The sequence below is a fragment of the Pipra filicauda genome, unplaced genomic scaffold (assembly GCF_003945595.2).
Source record: "Pipra filicauda isolate LSUMZ 115617 unplaced genomic scaffold, ASM394559v2 scaffold55_size4083901_pilon, whole genome shotgun sequence".
Lineage (NCBI taxonomy): Eukaryota > Metazoa > Chordata > Aves > Passeriformes > Pipridae > Pipra > Pipra filicauda.
The window spans coordinates 3,497,826-3,513,600 of record NW_024104709.1 but is presented as its reverse complement, the minus strand read 5'-3'; the positions used below and the strand labels follow the sequence as shown (position 1 = coordinate 3,513,600).

Below are 15,775 nucleotides of genomic sequence, written 5' to 3'. Positions count from 1 at the left end.
CTGATTAATGTCTTCTGCTCTCTCACTGATTAATTTTATGGAGTTTTGTTACTCTGGTGGGGATAGCACAGCCTCAAATGATGATACGCTTGTCTGCAAGGAGCAAAGCAAATCTGTAAGACATCCTTGTAAGATTATCCTTTTATTCTCTTTAGGGGAATAATCTGTAGTATTTCTTATCACAGGTATTATTGCAAATGAAATGTGTTTTCATGTCCATCTGACAAGCTGAGCACCTCTGCAGTGGTTCACTGCTGTGGGTCAAGGTTACAACTGTGGACTGGCACTTTTCCTTCTAAGGTTACTATGGGCAGTCCACAGTCACAGGGAGTACTCCCTACAAAAGGATGTGGGACCTAAGTCTGAGTCTCAAAGATGCAGGGATGACAAAACTGTTTCTCAAGGCTACTTCTAAACATCCTTCTGTTTTCTTAGAGGCCGAGAAAGTATGGGACAGGAGGTTGCTTCCCCTGACTGCTAGATGTGTGGAAGGGTTTATACAGCTTTGTTAGAAAATCTTTAAATATGGTCAATAAAACAGCACAACACTACTTAGCTTCCTTCTACTTGAAATGCTTGGGGTTTTTTTCTATAAACCGTGTATAAACTCCATTTGTCTTTCCCTATTCTAGCACTGTTAGTCTAAATTTTGGATATTTAACCTTATCTGTCTGCACTACAGTGCCAAAGGTAAGCTGAAGCTGCTTGCAATCCCCTATACATCCTGCTGAAAGTGGCATATGTAAGCTCAAGTGATGGATTTTTGAAGGAAGTTTGCTACTTCCACTGTACTCTCTTTTCAACTTTTATCTGTACCCAACTACTTTGCAGCCTTTCCACAGTAAGTCATCTGGACTTTTCTTTTTACCGATTTAAATGTTTTTATTCTAATGAGCTGCACACTATAAAGGTTGGCATAAATACTTTTTTTACCATTTACTAAGTACAGGCAGTCTTGGTCTTCTGCAAATAAAAACAGCAGCTGTGTGCTCTCAAGGAATTTATCAGTTGCATCTGAGAGTCAAATCTGCCTGTGTTAGACATTGCAATGTCAATGTCAGGACAAATTCAGGGTTAATTCCTGCCTTAGTTCAATATTACAGTGGATATATGTAGTATCAAATGGGGGTTCCTCTTGAGACTTCTTGGCTTAAGGGCACTTGATTGCCAAGCTCTAATTTGACATCCAGAATGCCCAGGTGGCTTTAAATCCCAGCTGCAGCCAGTAACAGGGCAGAGGCTGAGCTTCCCCTGCCCAGGCATACAAGATACAAAAGAGATGTTCTTAGGGGTTGTCACTAGTTTTTCTAGAAAAGATCTGTTTTAAACAGTTTAAAAGAGCAGGAAATGGTTTAGTGTTGGAGGCAGAAAGTAGCATCCAGGGCACTGGGGAAAAAAGGTAGAGATCCCAGCCTGGGTGGTAAGGGAGTTTCGGGAAGAAAGATGAAGCAGGAATTGTTTTTATACGTACTTATTTGTTACTATGAAGTTTCTCATTAATGCTAAGCTCTTTGTCAAGAAAAAGTGCTTCTACTGGCAAAAGGGGTTCCTGCATCTTCTATGGTCCATGCAATGTGGATGAGTGAATGTGAAATACTTTTGTGATCACGTAGCATTTCATGCTTGCTTTGACCCAAATGTAAATACCACAGTGGGTACAAAGGGTGATGTCTGGATATTGCACAGTCTGGAATCTCCACATAAAGGGAAGGACAGAGAGCAGCAAGACTTCAGGAAAGGACAAGATCCTGTGAGCAGCAGGGGAGGTCAAGAGCAATATTTTTAATGCCAAATTTGCATGTATTTTCAGGAACATATTAAAGTTTATAAAAATCAGTGCTTGTTTGCTGTACCTGAGAGGGAATCCTGTGCTTTGGGATTAGGCCAGTTATACAGAATAATTTCTGACATCAAAATTACATGACCAAAAAGTATCTATGTTGAGGAGTATCATGTATTTCAATATGCTTTCTTATCCAGTTTTTCTTGGTGACAGATGCAGCTCTGACCTCAAAACTGAAGGGGATGTAGAAATAGCATGTTCCCCAATGTCTGCCTGCTCTCTATGGGAAGGTGGTTGAGGAGGAATAGAGGACTTCTAACTGTGCCTGGTGATGATGCTTATGACTTTCTTTCAACAGGCTGCTTTGCATCCTTGATCTTGGTGTCCTTGATCAGTCATCAGGCTGATGTAAATCAAGCTGCCCACGTGCAGCTTGAGCTGTAGAGAGTGTAACATCTGAGACATTCTGATGCAAATACAAACCTTTCTGACATAAGAAACAAAGAAAAAAAACTGAAGTACTTTGGCATTCGGCTGTTTAGAAGTTGCTTTAAAATAACATGCATACACACATACCCCTCTTCCTAAATTAAGTTGTGATTTGTTTCCAAACCACTAATTAATTTTAGTTTCACAGACTGACTCTGATTTTCAAATGTATTTCATTGGTGTGCAACTGTAATTCCAACAAACACCATTCAATTTTTTCTGTTGCATTTTGTTGGGTCCTACTAAGTGTTGAAAATACTAAATGTATCTAAATTTTATAGTCCTGCAAACTGTCATTATACAAAACCGTGAAGCTGGTTGCATGTATCCGTGAGGAAAGTAACTTAATTTTTTTTAGAGTGGTGGCATTGTTTAAAACTGGAAGATGTGAAGCTACAGAGTAATATGGACTACATGGCAAATATCTGAAATTTTAACATTTATTTTCATCATATAGGTGTTTTATCACAGGAATGGTTGAGATTAAATATTGCAAATTCATTTAGCCTCCACCCTACTGAAGGCTTTGTATAGCTCAACTCATTTGTAGAATAACTTTTGCACTTGTTCATTTGATGCCCTAGTATGTTGGTGAACCTAGTTACACAGGTAATCAGTAGTGAACCACCCAAAAAGGATCACTTGAAACAGCATGTGGAGTAAATTACTACAGACAGTTCTAAAATGCACTCATGTCCTGATACCTTCACTGAAACAAGAGTTACACTTGATGTAAGTCCTTATTTGAATGCATTTGATAAATACAAGGTGATAAATGGCACAACATATGCAACTGTCCAGTTTCTTAGTGAGTATCTGAATGACAGAAGCACTGAAGAATTATTTCATGTAGTATCAAGGTGTTGTTAAGGTAAAATTGGGTAATGATAGTGATATTTTAGCTTTCAGAGAAATACTTTGTAAGAAAGAGAACAGTGGAATAATTTTCAAATTAAGCATTAAAGATTATTGCCTGCAAAAGTTGCTCTTGGATATTAGTGGTGGTCATACAAGAGAAAATTACCTATTTCACAGTGTCAGAAATATCTCCTTCTCTTCCATCTTTGCCTTACAAGATTAACCGTTGTTGTTCTATCTTCAGTTCCTACCTGGCTTGAAAATTTTCTGTTTTGTCTTTTTTCTCATTTTTATCATTCCTCTAAAGAATCTCAAAGATTTAGGTTTCCATTTGCCTGTTTTGAAAGCAAAAGATCCTGATATGTAGTTGACTCCTTGGAGAGAAAGCATCTGAACATCTTTTGACAATGCAGGACATTGGAATTTGAATCCTCAGTTCCATGTTTCATTGTTTAAAATGCAACAACAAAACACACAAAATATAGGTAGCAGATGACAAATAAAAAATTGTTCTTGATGCTTATAAGATATTTATCTACTGATTCTTTCTATTTTTGATCCAGTGAGTGTTGCAAAATAAGAGAGATGGAAAACAGTGTGAAGCTACTGTCATAAGAATCAAAGTATATCTGCTCTCTCATCTTTTGCATCTCACAAGCTTGTCTCTGAAGACTGAAAATAATTTGCACTGGAAAATCACTAGAAAATTTTAAATTAATTTTACTGCTGTGATCTGGATCTGCTATAAATTAAAGCTGTTCAAAGCTATCAAGATACACATCAGACAAAAATCAATGGCAAGCTCTGGCCCCTGAATTTGGAACAAGACCAAAATTGGAGGAATTTAGAAATAATTGTAGTAGAGCTTGTATTCTGAAAACATTGGCGTTTGTCTCTTTCTTCTGACTTAACAGAGTGCGGAACAGATCAGTGCATTGTGCCGGAACTTCCAAGAAGTCCAAGCAAGCAGTATGGAAGGACAGAAGGACAACCAGGATCCACCTCCACGACCACTGGCTCGCCACCTTTCTGATGCAGATAGATTGAGAAAAGTCATCCAAGAACTTATGGACACTGAGAAATCTTATGTCAAGGTAAAAAAAAATAAAGTCTGGCTCACTACAGCCTTGTTTTTGAGGCTGACCATAACTTGTGGATGTTCTTTAATATTTCATGCTTATCTTTATGTAACCAGCCCTCAACAAGGGCCATAAGCTACAAAGTCTGCTTATCTACTTGTTCCTGTTGTTTTCAGCAGGCTTGTTCCTGTAACAGGGGCTGCAGGATTTGATGTAGTAGCATTAGTTCTAGTCAATTTGTAGTTACATCGGAGAGTGCTAATTTGTGGGGAGCAGATACCTGCAATACAAAAACAGGTTTTAGGGAATGTTGCCCTAGTTTTCAAGATGCAAATAAATCTGGTAGAAGAACAGATTAGTCGCCTACAAATCAGAAAAAAAGTTTAACCGTGGAAAATAGCTAAAAGTCACAACTCCAGTTGGTTGTAGCATCACACATGTTATTTCTCTTCTGACTGGTAAGTCCGTAATTTGCTAGATATATCTCTCTTCTTTTTATAAACCCCAAATTGATGTGACTGGATGCCAAAAGAAACATGAAAATGTTGATTTCATTGACCTTTAGCACAGAGGAGTCATCTTCTTTACTGGATCTCAAAACACATAGTTACAGATGTCGCATTTGCTGCAATAATGTTTGCAGAAGAGAACACACTTTGTCTTTGTACATCCACCAATATACTGATACAGCCATATGCTCTAAAGCTTGAGAAAGCTTTATGGAACATGGACCCCCATGTATGTCCTGATGTTTCTGTTCGAGGAATTGCTTGAACAAAGCATGACCATGGAGATCACTGATTTATATGAAATTTTGCACCAGGAAAAATCCTGGCAGGTTGCACATACTCGTTGTGATGTTCTCAGGTAGTTGCTTGTTACTCCTTCTACATAGAATTTCTGGTGTTTCTCTTCTCGGAGTCGGAAAGCCCTGCAGGGGGCCCCAGCTCTGACATCATACTTTGGTGTGGGATAGTTAAAGTCTTCAAAAGTAGCACCAGTTCCTTGAAGAGGTGACTGAAAAAGCCCTTGATCACATCCACCTGACAACATAACTGAGTACTTTATTAACTAATAGGATTTTAAAATACTACATGTCCCCCTGAATTTTACTGCAGATGTTTAAATGAGTGGCTATTAATATGGTTTGTCTAACACACATGAACAGAGGGACTCAATAGAAAACCATCATCTGTAACATTTTTTCCTCATGCTAGGGTAAAATATAATTTGTTATAATCAAGCTGTAAAGCTTTAAGGATGAAACAAAAACATTATACTGAATCAGTTTGTGTCTAATTTAGCAGTAACTTCAGTGCTAACAACATGCAAGTGATTTTGTTACTGGAAACTAATTTTATCTCTATTTCGTTCCCAAAACTTACCCCTATCTCAAGGTCACAAAAAGAGCAATTTCAAAATGTTACATAAAAAGTGAACAAATACTCTTTCTTGCAGGACTTGAGCTGCCTCTTTGAGCTGTACTTGGAACCCCTTCAAAATGAAACCTTCCTCACTCAGGATGAGGTGAGGGATAACTGAAATACATGCTTTTCATTCTTTTATGGGTTAAGACCTTGGCACTTGGGTTTTTCATTACTGAGAGTATGATAGAAAAAGCAGACAACAAAGATAACAAAAAAGGAATTATACCAGTCAGTGCCTTTTTGTCTCGTGTGTGCATCACTTCTTTTTCCTAAAGGGTAACTGTTCTTCTGAATTAACTGCTAAGAAATCTTCACTTCTTGTGTGGATTTTTTTATAAAACCCCTTTGAAAAGTATTAACAAAGACACTAGTGGCCTTTGCAACTTCTTTGTGTGTTACGTCTCCTTAGTCCACTGTTTTCACAAGACTACTCTTATGGAGTGCTGTACTTCATAGCCTGATGTTTTTCACAGATGGAGTCCTTGTTCGGCAGTCTGCCAGAAATGCTGGATTTCCAGAAGGTGTTTCTGGAGACCCTTGAAGATGGAATATCTTCTTCCTCAGATTTTAATACATTGGAAACACCATCTCAGTTCCGGGTAAATACTTCATCATTTCATACTTTGTAGTGTGCCTGAAAATGTTTGTGAAAATCTGGCTTTAAGAAGTTTCTGGCTCTAAGAAGTTTCATATGGTTGCTTTTATGTTTGAAGCTTTACTTTGGCTTACAGACTTCTACTCAGCAATGAAAGATATGTGCTATTTTTCATGGTTTTATCTTCCCTTAGCAGAAGATGCAACATGGGAAAACGCAGAGTAGACTTTGAGTACACTATAAACTAGCAGAACTCCTTTTGTAGAAAGGTTATTGTTGCTGTGCTGAATTCTGCCCTGCCCGTGTTTATCCCTACTGTTCTCAACTTACCTGCTACAGACTGGGAGCTTTTCTTATGTGAGGTCCAAGAAGAGGGCCTACAAAGTGTAAATGGCTGTAGCACCACCCAGTACCTTCCCTAATGGGAAATGGAGTCACTGGCTCAGGACTGAGCGAGACCGCTGGCAGGTGTCCCAAACACTCGCTGCATTTTGTGGAGCAAACATTGATTAAAAAGAGGGGAGAGGGCTGCTCTCCTCCTCCCTCACGACTCCTCTTTTTTATATTTGCTTTAGGAGGCATTTTCTAAAAACCTCTCTCTTGTGATTCAATCCCTCCCACATCTTCCCAACCTCCTCTTCATCCAAGAACATCAGAGGTGCCCTGTAATTACCACCTGCCTGAAAAAAGGAAAACAGTTGGAAAGCAATCCTGTATTTGTTTTACACTGTCCCTTCTGGCTTTGGCACTTTTATGCCTTGCTTCCTATTGCTCATGTTTTTTTCCCAGCACAGCATAGTTACATGTCTGTTGATTTTTGTTCCTGTGCTGCCTGAAATATATAGTAAAACAGAACATCTGCAGTGGTGTTACCTGCTCAGGAAGAAAGGAGAAAATTGGAGGCTATGCCTAAGTAGGCTGACCTCTATACTCAGCAAAATACAAAAACATCATTGAATTACTACCAGTAGTATACTCATGTTATATATGTGTATGTATATATATATATATATAAAAATACAAGATATGTGTAGAAAGATAGCAGATAATCACAACATTGAGTCTGCATGTCATGTTCCTCAATATTTATTTAGGATTCTAGCAATGAATTAACATCTGATTGTGTTGATTTCAGAAATTGCTGTTTTCCCTTGGAGGCTCCTTTCTGTATTATGCTGACCACTTTAAACTGTACAGTGGCTTCTGTGCAAACCACATCAAAGTTCAGAAAGTTCTTGAGAGAGGTAATTTATTGTCTTCATTATTGTAATTTATTTGCATGAATTCAAACTGCAGTGAACTACTGTAAAAAATCTTGCAACTTGGTAAATCAAAGAATGAATATTGGTACAAAACAAGGACTGATCAGGTATCGTTCAATAGGAAGAGCAAAGATCAGAGGTTCTGCTGTAGTATGTATAGACCTGAAGAATGAGATTCCTTTTGTAACCTCTAGGCCGTAGCCTGGATAGCTACAGAAACATCTTCCACAAGTTTGTGCTGTCTGCAGACGCAGACTCCAAAAAGCAGCAACAAATGGTAGAGTAAGTTCAGGATTACTTCCTCTACCATTCATTGCAGTTCAGTGGAAAAATTACATTGAGGAATAATCTCACCTTGATAAAATTGCTCTCTCAGCCCTTAAGAATGTTATTTCATGCAGGAAATTATTATGAAATGAATAGTGTATACTACTCTGTAAACCATCTATTGAAAAGGGTGAGAGTTTTGGTGCTGGGTTCAAGTTGCAATCCCATGCTTTCCAATTATTGTAGCTTCTATGACTTCCATGTTCAACTGACCAACTCTTTTTTTTTACATCTAGCCAAAACAGATAGTGCCTTTAAGACCTTTCTGGATGCTCGAAATCCCACAAAGCAACATTCTTCTACACTGGAGTCATATCTCATAAAGCCTGTTCAGAGAGTGCTGAAATATCCTCTGCTTTTAAAAGAACTGGTGTCTCTGACAGATAACGAGAGTGAGGAGCACTATCATTTGACAGGTAACTTCTTCCTTTCTTCTACAGGAATGAATATGAGTTAAGTTTTATTTCCTCCCCTTTCTGAAGATACAAGTAGGCATTCTGATGGATAGCACAGAACTTGTCAAAACCTAGAGAGAAGTCCCTCCCTCTCCTTAAAAATAATTGGGTTTTTTGTGTTTTTAGCTACCTGGTGTGTCCAAGTCCCTTTGAGAAGTAGATATGCCCAGTATTTGCCTTGGCAAGTAGGACTGGGGTCTTTATCCTCATGCACAGGAGCATTTCAGGTCACAGTGTTGCTTTTTTTTCCCCACTTGAGAAAAACTGACCAAAGCTCCATCTTGTGGTTATTATTTAATTCTTGAAATGTGTCAAAGTTTAAGAGTACCACAGAAGGAAATTTTTGTTGTTTGAGGTTTTTCTGTGACTCTTGCTTCCATAGAGCAGATCAAAGCTTTACAGTCTTTCTATGTAGAAAGACTTATCTGTCTAACAAACAATTAAAGTGCTTGCTTTTCTATGCTCTGACGCTTGGGAGTTCACCCTGACAAATTCCAGTTCAGGTCTGTCAGCACCTGGTGGATGAAAATCAAGACATTTATTTTATGGATCGATTGTCATTTTCACAAAATAGATTCAGGCAAAAGTCCATTGTCAGCAAAAAGTCATGAGGCTGTTACTGGCTTCAAAGGAGTTGCTGATATTGTTCCCTTGCCCAAACAAGCTGGAGGTGATTTACTTTCAGGTCAGGATGGATACCAAACTGCTAAAAGGCTGCAGCATTAAGAGCTGATGAAATGAAGCACCCTTTTCCAATTCCATTCTGAATTAACACAAAAATCTAATGTAATCTTGCTTGCAAAAAACCCCCAAAACTTAAAATCTGAACACTAGCATTTAATTTCACGTATACAGTCCACAAGGAACTTTGTCCATTCTGTGGCGACAAAAGCAATTTCTTTCTCCTAAAGCTCATCAGGTAACTTATTCTAGAATGAGTGTAGATTACTTCAGCAATCCTAGTGGCCCTATATCTATAAGATGCAAAATTTAACTGTGGTTACTATCTTATTGCTATACATATTCAAACATTTGGAGGCTTGTCAGTGGAATGCTTATTGCAACCTTTTTTAGGCACTTAAGACACCAGATGAGCATTTTTTACTTGCTCTGATCAAGAAGTATTCCCTCTACTACTATGAGAAAGCACTGATGTAAAGCTAAAGTTCAGTTCACCAGAGCTTGGGAAGACAGCATTATTTTACCTGCCTCAAGGGGAACTCAATTAAAGAAATGTCACGTTTAGAAAATACAATTGAATTACATAGCTGTCTATAAAATTTTTAAACCTTATAGAAGCACTAAAGGCAATGGAAAAAGTAGCAAGTCACATCAATGAGATGCAGAAAATATATGAAGATTATGGCACTGTATTTGACCAACTGGTTTCAGATCAAAGTGGAACAGAGAAAGAGGTAAGAGAATAAACATGTTCTATTGACTCTTGAAGCATTATCCAGCTTGCTGTTGGGGTTTCATCTCTTCTTGAGGTAATTTTGGAAACTTACTTTTGCTGTGCGTCCTCCATTCTCCTTTAATATTTTGACTTCTGTTTTGTATCTGCCTGTCAAGTTTCTTTTTGTCAGTAGGTTATGGTAAAATTTTCAGACAGCTGCCAGAGCCGCCTTCTGGACTGACATGAATTGCAAGCAGGACTAGACATAGTTCTCAGTAGGAAAAATCCTTCTTTTTTCAAAATGTTGCAAAGATTATCCATGCCCTAAGGCATTTTGATTTCATGCTGTAGAGTTCTTAAGTTCTTAAGATATTTTTTCACCCGTATAAATGAAAATGACAATTCAAGGGGTTTCACATTAAGATCTGTTATTCTCATTCTCTACACTTCCAGTGCTGAGGCATCCATGGGTATTTGTCAGAGCAAAACCCATTAGTTATACAGAACTGTGTGCACTCATCTCCCAGAACTGGGGCAGCAAGGTCTCCACTTAGTCATTTACATCAAACAATCACTAAGCGAATCAAATCTGTAAAGTTGGATATCAGATATGAGAGATGTCAGCTCAGTTGTTTTATTTCCGTGTGGCTACCTGGTTTCTCATCACTTATGGGAAACAAAACTTGACAGCCTGTGAGATTCTTCAGAGTTACGCTGTGTCCCCAGAAGAAAGGAGCCTCAGAGTACAAGACCTCCATTAATTCTGCCATTGGCAGTGTCATTAATACTAATTACTCTATACTTACAGCTACTAAATCAGCCAGTTCACAACTGGCTATATGTAAGTGACAGGTTATTAGGTCAATTTAATATTCTTCTAAGTTATTAATAGTAAGAACTTCTATCCAGCTTCTATAACTTAGGGGCTATTACTTAGTAAAGTTGTTACTTCTTTTAAAAAGGGCGATTACTCACACTTTTCCTGCTGTAATTGTAGATCTCTTTCTGTACATAGAGTAAATACAGAAAACAGATCCTTAAAGTTACTGATATGTACTCCTGAACATTTTATATTTATACTGTTTATTTCTATTATCTACTGTTATAATTTAATACAGGTGACAGAGCTTTCAATGGGAGAACTTCTGATGCACTCTACAGTTTCTTGGCTGAATCCGTTCCCATCACTGGGCAAAGCAAGAAAAGACCTTGAACTTACAGTGTTTGGTAAGTGCCTTCCTTAATGACTCTGCTCTTTCAAATCTAAAGATTACCACATTAAACCTTCTCACAGGATAAAAGCCCCAAACCCCGCTCCCTGTAGCCATGTGATATCTGGGGTGGACTTATATTTGAAAAATACACAGTTGTATTTCCTAACATGAGAAAAGTTTCTATTTGTTAGCTTGCTGGTACTGTTTGCTCTGTGAGCCACCTGCAGCTGCTGTCTTGCCTATATTTAAACTACAGAAATCAGAGATTTTCAAGAGGCTATATTATCTTTAGAACAATCTGTTAAATGAGGCTTTCAAAGGAAGTTGGTAGGAAAATCATGATTTATTCTACTCTTGTGAATTCAGGCTAACTTCTGTTTTACAGCTACTGCATTGAAATCCACATCCAGATTTTTTAACCTGAAAGCAAATGTGGAAATGAGAGCATACAAACAAGAGTTTTATTTAATAGAATAGATATACAATTAATCATTTACTCATTACCTAAGTAATTAAATCTTTCAGTGAAATATTTTAGGCACTCGTCCCTTTCTTTAAAAAACATTATTTTAATATTTCACTGAATAAATACCTACAAAAGAACTCCAAGCTGATGACAGACATGTTTCTCTTTCTCAGACAAGTTTATCTTTCTCCCTTTCTCTGGGAAGCATGACAGGTTAGGGCAGAGGATGCTTCGAACAGAACAAACATAAACTACCTACCAGGCTCCTTGGATGAGCTTCTTGGTGATCTACATATGCTGGACAATTCCCAGCATGACATGTGCGAATGAAAGGACTCTGGCCTGACGCTTAACTTGGACCGGTTGTCTGCCACTTGGGAAACTGAATTTTATTCTCACTTCAAACACCCTGCAGGCAGCCTAGAAAATGTATCCAGTATGTATAACTGAAGAAAGCTGCCAAGCTTTGGGGTTAATGCTGTGCTTTGCTATGGCTGCATCCCAGCTTCACATAGAGACAAGACTCAAATTCATACTATTGCCCCTCTCTCCTCTGGAAGGAAACGTGCATGAGCAGGGATAGAGCTGATTCTGCCCTAGAGTCCAGTCTGGGATCCAGCACTGCCCTGAAGAGCCATCTCTCGGTTCACCTGCAACTTCAATGCCTCCATGTTTCTATTCCTCCTTACAAATTACACTAAACATGTCCATCTCCCTGGAGGCTGAAAGATTAGATAAAATTAGTGAGACACTCCGCTTGGATGTTGTGGAAGCCAGAGATCTCCTGCAGAAGGAAAGTAGGAATTGAGATGTCTCAGTTTCCAATTAATCCAATGTTGAACTGTAGGAAGACCAGACTTAGTGTCCTTTTTCACAGCGCTCTCTTGGTATAGGCCCCTCACTACACTTGAAAGTGTCCACTGATTACAGAAAGAAAACTTTCTGTGTAATCTACATCTATTGTATTCGTTTATGTGAAGATTTACAGGAGATAGTTTGCTGGTAGTTTCAGAATAAATGTATAGAATTGATTCATCCTAAATGTTTGGAACAAAATATGAGGAAAAAATACTGCCGTTGCATGAAAGTGTAGGATGAAAAACCAATTGTCATCTTAATACAGGGCAAGTGCTTTTCAATGTTTGCTTATCTCATCCCTCACATTCCCATGACTACAATAATCAGCTTCTCCAAGACAGTTACAGGTGTAATAATTCAATGAAAATACTAACAGTCTTCCTTTTTTTTTCTTTATCTTTTTAGTTTTTAAAAGGGCTGTTATACTGGTGTATAAGGAGAACTACAAACTTAAAAAGAAAATGGTAAGTCTGGTATCAATGTAGGTGGTGGGTGTTTATGATACTACTGCAATGTGAGATACTGGTGTTGAAGGTGAAGACACTCAGGTGAAATGTCACCTTCTCTCACTAGGCTGGAATTCTGACTATCTCAGCTACAAGAAGTGCTCAGTATCTGTGTAGCAATAAATATTTTTTTTTTTATTTAGTAAGCAGCAGCATCTTCTCTGTGTGAGCCCCTTGTTAGTTTTGTCAGGTGGAATATGAAACACTGCCATGTAGAAATCATTAATTCTTCCAGATGGCATTTAAGATGGTCTACCTTAACACAGTGTGTAGATGAAAGATCTTGGTTTTATAGACCCTCAATCATCCTGGAAGGAAAGGAAAAGGGACATTATAAACATAACCTTCTCTGTCCCCACTTACAAACCTGGACTGCTGAAGTCAGGTAGCAAGTTGTACATCCCAAGTACCAACAGTGATGTACTGCGCCATGCTTATTGTAACAGATGGAGGGGCTCTAAAAGCAGCAGCAGCAGCTACATGATTAATGTAGTCTGTTGATCAACAGTCTGCATGTTCTTTCATGGGAAACTTGTTCCCTAGTAGTATTTATATGCAAGATATTACTTTTATCCATTAAAATCAAATGGTTTTAAAAGTTGAAGCAATTATAAATCCCAAAGGTTGTGTCTATCACCATTTCAACTACACTTACAAGCACATTTTTAGGGGACTGAAGTAAAGTGTAATGAATTTAGTTTCTCTTCAGAGGCAGGCCTTTTAAGAGTAACACAAAACACCACTACTTTTTTTCTCCTACTTCTTAGAAATATCCTTGCTGTTTTTTTTTTTGCAGCCTACTAATGTTCGTGCTGCACATAATTATGGGGACTTGGATCCATTTAAATTTCGTTGGCTGATTCCTTTATCTGCTCTTCAAGTTCGACTGGGGAACACAGCAGGTAACTCTCTTGCTCTAAATACTTGAGTATTAAATGCTTTTCTGGGATTCTCTAATACTGCTTCTTCCATATGTCTCTCTGGAGCCTCTGGGAACAGGCAGGTGTAGAGAAAATACTATGCACTGTTGTCTCTGCAGTCAGGGAGTACAGGCTTGAAACATTCACAGACTTCCTTAGTTTGCTATGTTGATTTCTTCCATGAGTTCAGGAAGATGCGAAGGAATGACAGAATAGAAATCCCCAATAACAGGAAGGTGATTTACCATAGTTGACATCCTGGTGACACCCTGATGCTGTGTGCGCGCTGATCCTCATGTTTTTCCAAACAGGGCAAAGTTGACTGTAATTTGTGGTAGTAGAGGCCCGTGTTTTTATTTTCAAGTTGATCTTTATGCTCCTATTCATTCCTGTATGTTCTATAAAGTGTCACAAGTTCTTTAAACAAACAAATGCTTTGCACACCTGGGTGAAGGCATTCTAAGGCTGGAAGGCATGGAGAAGCAGGAAGAACGGGGGAAAGCAAGTCTTCAAGAGAGAAGTTATCAAAGGCAGTGCTAGGCTGCCTCAACAGGAGCACTCAGGGGACTTTTTGTTGCGTTCCATCTTGGGTGAGATCTTCTGGGGATACACATGGCTATGTTAACACTGCCTTCAGGAGTGAGGAGCTTGGTCTTTCTACTGCCAAAGGCTTTGTGAGGTATATACACAAGTAATGTTTCCTTCCATGCATAGGAACAGAGAACAGCTGTATCTGGGAACTGATTCACACCAAGTCAGAACTAGAAGGCAGGCCAGAAACAATTTTTCAGTTGTGCAGCAGGTAAGCTTTACGTGGAGATTGTATTTCACAAATCACATTAATGGAATTAAAAAAAGGTTTTCCCCCCATGTCACCTTTGCATCAGCAGTTTTGATGCAGCACTCACTCTTTGAAGCCAGACACTACATCAGTGTTTAACTGCATAAAGTATAACAAATTCAAAAGGGAGTGAATTGGTGCAGTGATCTAACATCAGAAATCTGTGCACATATATGAGCATAAGTTCCAGTATGGTATGGGCAAAGTAATTGATTTGATCAGTTGGTTAGCAGAAATTACTTTCTTATAAAGAACCACTTAAGGTGGTGATTCCTTGGTACAGAATTTACCTGTGAGGAAGTAATCAAGATCTCGAAACACAAGGTATGTGAAATGCCTAACAACACGTCAAGATATCCCTGCATGTGTCAGGAGAGTTGGAATTAGATGATCTTTGAGGTCCTTTCCAACCCAAAACATTCTATGATTTTGTGATAGCTGCAAGCCCACTACTAATATAAGCTATTAAAAAAACTCACTGCACTAAAGTACATCAGCAGAAAGGAAGGAGGCAGATTTTATCCCAGTGTCTTATTTCAGAGGGGAAAATTAAGTTCTCTGTTTTTTTAAACTTGCAGTGATTCTGAGAACAAAAGTAACATTGTGAAGGTGATCCGTTCTATTTTGCGGGAGAATTTCAGACGTCACATAAAATGTGAGCTACCGCTGGAGAAAACCTGTAAAGATCGCCTTGTCCCACTCAAAAATCGTGTACCTGCAACAGCCAAATTGGGTAAGAAACACCTTCTCAAAGTGAAAAATAGTCTGGACTTCAGTGCTGGCAGAAGGTTTCCAATTATTACCATGACTGTAGAGTGCCGCGTGTCAGACCCGCAAATCCCATGGCTTTATTTAGGCTGGGGAGAAGGTAGTTTCTCCACCACTCAGTGCGTGACAAGGGCTAGATGAGATAAGCAAGTTTGCTATCCCCCCTCCCCACACTGTGATATGTCATTAGCTCTCTTCTTAAGGGAAGACTTAATAAGGCCTAAATTAATTTTGCTGGGAAGGAACAGACTCCCTTTGGCGTGGTATTAGTGTTCTTTCCTCTGTTCTTTCCCTTTAGTAACTCAGCCCTCATACCATTTATAGCTAAAACAACCTGAAAAAGGCAGAGGTCTTGCTTCTTTCAGTGCACTAAATCTGCATCCCATCAGATATTCTAATTAAGTATAGGCTTCAATTAAATGAGCACCTACTAGTATTTCAAGTTGTCTTTCTGATCAGTCCTCTGTAAAATCCCTTTAACGTCACAGGATCTGGAAAAGTTCAACTTCTGCCTACATTCTGACCCTCCAG

General features: G+C 38.6%; 1 protein-coding gene across 3 annotated transcripts in view; it reads left to right on the top strand.

Annotated features, from left to right (window-relative positions):
* Window positions 1-15,775, top strand: part of TIAM2 (TIAM Rac1 associated GEF 2) — a 91,581-nt gene that overhangs the window by 74,257 nt on the left and 1,549 nt on the right. For all 3 annotated transcript variants that reach the window (XM_027716878.2, XM_027716877.2, XM_027716875.2), the window contains 11 exons: window positions 4,045-4,224; window positions 5,668-5,736; window positions 6,110-6,235; window positions 7,367-7,475; window positions 8,057-8,236; window positions 9,572-9,690; window positions 10,790-10,898; window positions 12,615-12,673; window positions 13,512-13,617; window positions 14,350-14,437; window positions 15,055-15,209. In XM_027716878.2, the coding sequence (XP_027572679.1) occupies window positions 4,102-4,224; window positions 5,668-5,736; window positions 6,110-6,235; window positions 7,367-7,475; window positions 8,057-8,236; window positions 9,572-9,690; window positions 10,790-10,898; window positions 12,615-12,673; window positions 13,512-13,617; window positions 14,350-14,437; window positions 15,055-15,209 (1,243 nt within the window). In that variant the 5' untranslated portion in view covers window positions 4,045-4,101. The remainder of the gene's footprint in view (window positions 1-4,044; window positions 4,225-5,667; window positions 5,737-6,109; window positions 6,236-7,366; window positions 7,476-8,056; window positions 8,237-9,571; window positions 9,691-10,789; window positions 10,899-12,614; window positions 12,674-13,511; window positions 13,618-14,349; window positions 14,438-15,054; window positions 15,210-15,775) is intronic.